This window comes from Culex pipiens, chromosome 3 (assembly GCF_016801865.2).
Source record: "Culex pipiens pallens isolate TS chromosome 3, TS_CPP_V2, whole genome shotgun sequence".
Taxonomy (NCBI): Eukaryota; Metazoa; Arthropoda; class Insecta; order Diptera; family Culicidae; genus Culex; species Culex pipiens.
This window is the reverse complement of record NC_068939.1, coordinates 6,791,106-6,799,576: the sequence shown is the minus strand read 5'-3', so window position 1 is coordinate 6,799,576 and position 8,471 is coordinate 6,791,106. Positions and strand designations below refer to the sequence as shown.

At 40.7% G+C, this 8,471-nt stretch overlaps 2 protein-coding genes across 5 annotated transcripts in view; one reads left to right on the top strand and one right to left on the bottom strand.

Annotated features, from left to right (window-relative positions):
• Positions 1-3,098, top strand: part of LOC120419746 (ADP-ribose pyrophosphatase, mitochondrial) — a 4,742-nt gene extending 1,644 nt beyond the window's left edge. For both annotated transcript variants that reach the window (XM_039582550.2, XM_039582549.2), the window contains one exon: positions 1,684-3,098. In XM_039582550.2, the coding sequence (XP_039438484.1) occupies positions 1,684-2,016 (333 nt within the window). In that variant the 3' untranslated portion in view covers positions 2,017-3,098. The remainder of the gene's footprint in view (positions 1-1,683) is intronic.
• On the bottom strand, positions 2,527-4,814 carry LOC120419747 (CUE domain-containing protein 1). 3 transcript variants are annotated; one of them, XM_052710132.1, is made up of 3 exons: positions 4,453-4,814; positions 4,147-4,382; positions 2,527-4,055 (listed from the first exon to the last, which is right to left on the bottom strand). In XM_052710132.1, exons 2-3 carry the CDS (start codon positions 4,315-4,317, stop codon positions 3,396-3,398), a joined length of 831 nt encoding a protein of 276 aa, XP_052566092.1. In that variant the 5' UTR covers positions 4,318-4,382; positions 4,453-4,814; the 3' UTR covers positions 2,527-3,395. The 3 variants fall into 3 exon arrangements, with proteins under 3 accessions (XP_052566092.1, XP_039438485.1, XP_039438486.1); XM_039582551.2 differs by having other exon boundaries at positions 4,147-4,813; XM_039582552.2 differs by having other exon boundaries at positions 4,156-4,813.
• Between the last annotated feature and the right edge of the window lie 3,657 nt (positions 4,815-8,471).

Genomic DNA, 8,471 nt, shown 5'->3' with positions numbered 1-8,471 from the left:
GGTGATTAAAATCTAGGAACGTTTGCAGGTTACATTTCTTTCTATAAAAATCTATCGCCAATTTCCTACAAAATGCAACTTGTAGAATGTTAATGGTCTAAAATTGCAAAGTTATAAGCATAATCCAAGCCTGATACAAAAAATACTTTCCCATAATTTCGTTGTCGGCCAGCGAGAATCGTCAAAAGTTTTCACATGGTAATGGATGGTCTCTTAACGAAAACACACATTTCAACGCTAAAAAAATTAAATATCAAGGCAAATTTCAAAAATATTCAACAGAGTGTATCACAATAAACAATAAACAAAACTTTTATTTTGAAAGTTATCTTTTTTCCGATTTGAGATCCCAAAATTATAATTTTGTTAAAAGATTAGAAAGTATCGAGATAATATAATCGATACCAATTTTTGGATAGTAATTACTGTTTAATTTTTTTCTGAGACTCATTATGTGTTCATAATTGGGTACAAAAACCCTGTGTCAATTTTTATGTTCAACGGTAAAAAACACGATTAAAAACCTTTTCTGATCACTTTTTTCCATTTTAATGCAATTTTTTCTGACAAGACAACATTTTTTCGATGGATCAACTATGGTCCCCTTGGAACGAGCTGTCAAGTAGGGGATTTTCTGTAAAGAAGAACCGCGAGGTTAATTTTTCAAAATTGATTTAAAAATCCATTTTAAATTCTTTGTGGTCGTACAAAGGGTAATTGTACTCAGAAAAATAAGCTTTATCGCTGTAAACAATAATATCAGCAATCTAAGCTTTATTTTAAGACCAAATTGTTCCAAATTTGTATATATTGTCCAAATAAGATTAACATAATCGATATTGAGGAGTGATCGAAAGCTGGCCCGCGAGGTGATTTTTTGTGGCCCCCTTAACCATTTTAAATGTTCATGATCATCGGGTCTGAGCAAGTGTAACATTGCGTGTTGTAAGTATAGGAAAAGCGTGACAAAGGGAGGGAGGGGGGGTAAATTTTAGCTGATTTTAGCGTGACGTACTTTACGGATGAAGCCATAGAGGAAATGTTAGTAAGAAACACTGCCAAAGTTGACCCAAAAAAAAACATTTTTAAAAAATATTGGCAGAGTCACATAAAACAAGTCATACTTTCAACCTAAGAATTTTTATATTTATAATGCATTTTAAAGATCAAAACTTGGTTGCAAAATGGATTTTTGGCTATTTTTCAAATCGAATCCCGCCTAGAGGCGAGGTTGGGTTGTAGAGGGTTTATTCTGATTTAGCATAGCTTGGCATAGCATAGCTTTCAAAAGCATACAAGCTGTTGGAAAATTGTAATCTTTTTTATCGTGAAATTAAAAAGAGAGATGTGAGCCGGTAACATGGAGTGAAACTTTCGCAGCTGTCATGGTAAACTTCACAGCAGCTTGACAGAAAGTTTAACTCCATGTTGCACTTTTAATTTTTCGATAGTATTTGGAAGACGTGAAGGTTTTAAAAAAAACTTGAACTTTAAAAAAAAACAAGTAATAGTCTTTTCTAGACTTATGAATAGATTCAGTGTTATTTCATTTTTAAAAAAAAAAATTTCCGCATTTGACCCGCAAGTTCACGCGAGTTTCAAATTTTCAAGATTTGTTGTAATCCGTTAGTAAAAAATAAAGCTAACTTTTAAAAATAAATTTAATAACTTTGCCCCCACCAGGTCAGCACCACCCTGAAGCGCGAGTTCCTCGAGGAAGCGATGGCCAGTGCGGACGGGGCCGCCACCGACCAGGTGGAGCAATTCTTCACCAGTGGGCGGGAGATCTACAAGGGCTACGTGGACGACCCGCGCAACACGGACAACGCCTGGATGGAGACGGTGGCGGTCAACTTCCACGATGGGGACGGCAGCGTCGTGGGTTGCTTTGATCTGCACGCTGGCGATGACGCCGCCAAGGTCCGCTGGATGGACGTGGACGGTGGGGTGAAGCTGTACGCCAGCCACGCGAGTATCGTGAGGAGGGTTGCGGACTGGCACGATGCCCACTGGTAGGCGGCGGTTTCGGAAGGAAGTGAAACTTGATTCCGTTGAGTTTTATTGAGTAAAATAATAACATGTATTACAGTATTGATTCTTATGTTGTTTTTTTCTTTTTTGCTGACATTCGAGAACGTCCTAAAAATATGTTCCATTTTTTTAGATGGGTAAAAGTTTTTTTTTTGTAGGTTTTCCTTTCGTTAAGATTCATTTTGGAGAGTAAAGATTAAAATCAGATTTATGACAAAAGCTGTTCACTCACAAAATATGATGATTTCATTTGGGGTTTTTCTATTGCAATTTCTCTGTTCAATCAGCAAACAACTAAAGGTGAGCATATTTGATAATCTCCAATGAGCGTGCATGTAGTACGGATCAGAACCAAACGTAGTAGTCGGATAAAATGGCTGGAGGGAGCAATATACGATGGTTTTTAGTCGTTTGCACTATCAGATTAGACTAAGTAGTTGCTTTTTGTTTTGTTTCATCTCTATGTATGTGTTTGGTTGTTCACGCCACGTTCACTGCTGTTTGCATTTTAGGCTCAGCTTTCGTATTTTAATTAGATTATTTTATCTTTTATGTAGCTCCGCTCTTTTCCACCCTGGCCACGGAACAGATATTCATTGCACGTTTGTTTGTAAGTTACTGTCTGTCGGAGCCAAATCACACGTTCTCTGCGTTTGACTAGTTCTTGCAAGGTTGCATTAATCTTTCTTCCCCTCCCCTAGTACTGCTTCTAGTGATTGACTTACATTTATCGTGTATCTACAACGTTTTGCCCAGCTTGCACTATGAGAATAATTCAAATGTATACGGTAATAGTTTGCCTCAAGTAACTGCATCTACTTAACAAAGGGAGATTGCTCTGCTTGTTTTAAATTTATTTATAGTATTTTTGTTTGCACTAAATTACAACGCCTTGCAAATCGAACAAATTGCCACAATCCAAACCTAAGCTACGCTTTTGCACCGGACCTAAATGCGTTTCCTAATGTATCGGCTAAAGTCTAAAAGTAAAAACAGGCAAAAATAAACTGTCTCTATCTATGTACAAATAAATAAATATGCTACAACAAAACTAAAACCGAACTTGCGATGCACGTGCCACGTCAACCAAAAAAAAAGTGTAAACATTTTCCTCTTTTTCCCATCCAAACTTTCCCCCTTTTCGCTGATATGACCATTTACACTCAAAACCCTCACCACCCTCTCTCAGTCCGCGTTCAAGGTAATAATTTCAGTTGTTGCAGTTCTGCAGCCTCCCGCGCACTTTCTTCGGCCAAATTCTCGGGAAAGAAAATATATATAACAGTCTTATCGTCTAGTACACTCTAAATAAATCGGATAAAACTCTGGAATCAATTTTGCACAATCGCCCTTGTTGGAGGAATCTACTTTTTGGCGGACTGTCCGGCCTTTTTCGGCTCCTCGTCGTCGCTGTGTTCCTCCTGCAGCAGCAACGAGTCCGGATGTCTGACGGCGCTGGCCTTCTTGGTGCTGCCACGCTGCCAGGTGAAGACCCGGGCCAGCTGGGTGAACTTCTTCCGCGAGATCTTGCCCATGTGGCGCAGTCGCTCCTTGAAGGCCGCATCGTCCGAAACCTTTCCCTGGTGGTCATTCTCCAGCGCCGACAGGAACTCCTGGTTCCATCTGAGTTCCGCCATAAACTCCTCGTTCTGCAGCATCATCGCAAACTGCTCGTCACCCAGATCGAACTCGGTGTTGCGCGACGACTCGCCACATCCGCCCAGCCGGAGAAACGTCGGCGGAAGTGGTCCCAGCAGCGGTGGGTTCCATCTGCGGCTCGACTGGCCCTTGTCCTGCGCGTTGGGCACCACGCCGATCATGACGGGCGCGTTTCGCGGACTGTTGGTCACGCTGGACGAACTTCCCGGAGATTTCTTTATCTTCGGAGACGCCCCCAGCGCACTGGACTTGGGTGACGTACTCAGCAGCGCAGGTGTCGAGCTCGTCAGGTCCAGCAGGGCACCTCCTCCCGGAGCCGGCGTTCTTCCCATGTCCACATCCGACTCCGTGCGGATCTTTTCGTTCTGAGTGGTGAAACAAGTTCATTATCAACATATTCTTATTTTCACCAAAACATGAAACTAAAATTGTAATAAACACGCGTCGAAAACTTACAAATCTCACCTGATTATCGGTGCTCATGGCCAACAGCTGGTCGATGGTGGCGTCCACGGCACCCTGGTTGGCCCGCAGCACCGCCTCTATCACGTCCCGGTCCATCTCGGGGAACATGTTTTTGAAATCGGTCATCGCCTGGGCAAACTCCAGCTGCATCGTCGAGGCCATTTTTACCCACTCTCTGATGCTTGATTCGATCCCGTGAGTCGTCGCAGCCAATTAGCAGGGTCACCCTCAGAAGAGCAGACGACAAAAAAAAAACGTCGTGACTCAACCGACGTCGGAAGCGAGCCAAATATTTACTTTTCACCCCGTTCACGGTGATAAGCCAAATCTTCCAGAAGAAGGTCGCTGACTTAAGTCACTCACTTTTTCTCCTCCAATCTGAAGCCTCCGTAGTGTCCTGCCCGATTAAGTGATGGGAAGGGAAATTTTTCGGTCGGCGCTCCCTTCTTAGATCAGACCGTGGGTTTGGATTCAACAGCAGTTGCAACGCTCGTACTGCATCGTTCCCCGATAGTTCATAGTTCACTAATGCAGGCTGACGGCATCTAAAACACTTGGGTGGATGATTTTGAAGAAAATTTTCCTCAAATATGTAATGACTTTTAATTATTTTTGTTTTGCGTTTTTCGCAAGTGACAGACCGTGTCTGCCAGCTAGAAAGGGAGGTGAAGGTGACGTTTGGGCGTTTTGCGGGCTAACGTCGCGCACGCGCGCAAGCGTCTGGTGGCGTCTTCGTTGTGGAAGCATGGGCGTCGTTTGTAAATTAAATTGTAGCTTGCAAAATTATTGTAGGATTTTTATTCAATTACTGACAAAACAGACAACTCCATGGAAATCATCCAACTTTTCAAGTACGTGCACAGCAAACAAACAAACACAAAAATCTTCCACAAAATGAGTTCAAGGCTTCTCGAAAGATTAGCTAATCCGCTGCAAATCCGCGTTCTAGGCCAAAGTTCAGCCCGAAACGTGCTCGTGATGCTGTGCTGTCTTCTTTACCACCGGCACTTGTAGGCATCATCGGCAGTCGTCTAGACAGTTCCCGTACTATACCGCACTCTGGGGGGCGATAAGATAACGCAGGGGTGGTAGAAGCTGCCTAACGACCGATTCCGGGTCCATTGTAGTAATGCCGCCAAACTCGTGCCGGGCCCACACTTCAATCACGTTTCTAGTAGATTCTTTTGGGCACTTTGGCCCACGTTATCGGTCGTGGGTTCATGTTGAAGTTATGGCTGCCGACAATCAGTTTTCGGCGTAGCGTGAATTCAGTTAATTGGGATGAGTATGGCCACGTTCTGAAAGATGAGGTGTGTTTTTATCAACGAAGCAGGTCTTTTCAGGTCATGCAACTTTGTTTGAATCAAATGAGATAAGTTCGCAAATCCTGCTCCTGCAGGTTCAGTTGTTTCTTCAAGGGAAAAATCCCTCCACCGTCAGACTCAGACTTTGCGCGCAAGGTGATGACGGCGCCAGAGTATTTTGTAAAATTTCATTGAAGCAAAACCTGGATGCTCAAACAAACAAGAACCTACGGTGTAAATAGACCGGACATTTGTTTAGCAAACCTTGTCCAGGTCAGACAAAACGCTCGTCAACTTTCTAGTAAATAGAGTGCGCCGAACACCTTGGAAAGGCGGATAATGGTTCCTGTTTCCGATTCTAGTAAACAAAACAATAATTGCGTAACTTTAAACAATTCATTTAGCAAGATTGTCACCTCAGTAGGAACACAGAGTGACGAAAACAGATCCCTTCCCTCTGGCTTATCAAAAATCAATCAGCTCCCACTGTAAGCCTGTGGGGAAACAGGCCGCACATTAAGCAATCTCTTGCCCTGCAAGGTTTCGCCATGTCGAGCCGCGTTATCAGGCCGTGCCAAATGGCGTCAGGTTGGATGGCGTCGGCTGTGATGCGCGCGATCATTTGGGATTTGATTTTGACCGATCGCGACTGAGCGAAGATCTGATGGTGGTCGAATTATCACGTGGTTTGGACTAGGTCAGCTTCAAAGTACTTGGAAAAATGTTAAGCGAAATAGGCTCCTAAAGCCCTATGTAAACTTGTACATAAAAAGGTGAAAACACGATAAAACCCATTTCTGATCACTTTTGTTCATTATAAAGCAATAAAAATAAACTAACAAGACACATTTTTTTATGGATCAACTATGTTTCCTTCCGAACGAGCTGTCAAGTAGAACATATTCTGTCAGCTGCGAAGGGAAAAGGTACGTAGATTAGATAAGGTAAGGCGGGAATTCCCAACTGTCAAAATAGTTAGCACAGACGCAAATTATATTAACTTGATTAAAAAAAATGACTTCGCCAAGGTATGTAGATTAGTAAGGTAAGGCGGGTTTTCAAGCTGTCAAAATAGTTAGTTAGCACGAAACCCGGATTTTATATGAAGATTTTCAGAAAAGTGAAAATTTTACCATTTTCCGGGCAAATTTCATCGGATTTTTTTCTGTGGGGCTGTTAAGCATGCTAATCCGAACCGAAAAACGCGTTTAGTTGAACTTATTTTTTTGAAAAAATGTTTGTGTTTTAAAAGCGTGTTTCAGTTCAGTTTGGCATGCTTAACAACACCATAGAAAAAAAATCCGATGAAATTTGCCCGGAAGATGGTATAATTTTCACTTTTCTGAAAATCTCCATATAAAATCCGGGTTTCGTGCTAACTAACTATTTTGACAGCTTGAAAACCCGCCTTACCTTACTAATCTACGTACCTTGGCGAAGGACTATTAAGTTATTTTTTTTAAATCAATTTAATATAATTTGCGCCTGTACAAAGGAAAAGCATTGTCATTGTGAAAAATAATATCGCAAATTTCAAGCGTATTCTGAGCTAAATTGATGCTTTGTTTTGCATCAAATTTTCAAAATGAAATCATTTTTTTTTAACAAGAGGAGAATTTTGTTGTACTTAGGCCGTTGCATTTTTTCAAAGCTATGTTACCCCCTTCACAATCGGCCAGATAAATCTGGCAAAAAATTCAAAAAACTAAAAAAATGGTAATGGAAATAAACGGAAACCATGTGGTAAATTCATAAAAGAAGGGACTTATTTATCAGAATTATTTCCATCTTTTTAAATTCTGTCGCTAATCAAGTCGCTTATTTTCGTATTATTAACAGCCCGCGAAATTGTAAACAGACCTGTATGTAAACTCTGACACGCAAACAAACCTTAAAAATTGTTAAAACTAACCATTGATCGATCTATTTTAGAATCAGCGTATCAACGTCACCACCAACAAAAACAAAGATTCAAAAGAGAGCAAACCCAAATTTGATATATTCACGGTGGGCAGGATGACGTCATTGTATCTGATTTCATTATGAAGCATCAGTTCCTCATCATGCGAAAGCAAAATAAACTCAAACTTATGACCGTTTAATCACAAGCACGTAGCATCATTAAAAACACAAAGTTCAAAAATAGGTACCAAATCACCTAGTAAAATATATATCAGCATAAGAAGCGAAATAAAAGTTCGGTGAACCAAATATTAGTCATCTCTCACGAATCATGAGAGGAGGCTTTACAGTGAACTGGAGATGCATCGAACGTTGCATAATTATTTTAAAATCTTTGTTTTGTCACGTTTTAAAAAGTTTACTCCTAGCAAAACGTCCATGTGGAAAACTACCAGGAAAAATTCAATTTTCCAAACAAACTTCAGCCACGGTACTTTCCACTCTAGAAGAGTCCCGGTTTTAATCTGAAGTTCCGTTGACCTGGACGAGTGCCACGGGTCATTTGGCAGTATCAGCAATTGGGACAAATCTCTCCCGCGGACTAATCGTATTTATAGAAATGTCCAAGCTGGTGGTGTGTACTCTATCTCTTCATTGAAAGCAAAACACTGTTTGATAAAGAAAAAAAAATATACTGGTAGTAAACAATTTGCTTTTCATGGTCAGCATTGGTGGGAAAAGTTTAAGGATTGTTTGGAAAAAAACGTTTTGTTAGTCTGGAGAATCCTGTGAAAGAAAAGTTATAAAGTTGAAAATTATTCATAATTTTATGATGAAAATAGACATAAACCTGGACTGATCGTAAGCTATTCTCCATCTGTATAATAATAAAGTTTTGTCTTTGGCGACTTTTTATATTCTGTACCATGCCAATTAGCACATGTTGCGATCGTAAGCTAAAAACACGTGCTCTTGAGAGCAATGCTCGCAGTATCTACTAAAAACATTTGCAATTAAAATTCTAAGTGAAATTAATGTTAACATAAAAACTGTAAGGATACTAACTGCACTTAAATTTGTGAGGGCAAAAAATAATTTTCGCAAAAAAAA

Excerpts from the sequence above, each read along its gene's own strand:
- LOC120419747 (XM_052710132.1), bottom strand. The coding sequence starts at position 4,317 with ATGGCCTCGACGATGCAGCTGGAGTTTGCCCAGGCGATGACCGATTTC. Across the intron at positions 4,056-4,146 it reads CCGATAATCAGGTGAGATTT|AACGAAAAGATCCGCACGGA; the intron begins GTAAGTTTTCGA and ends TTCACCACTCAG.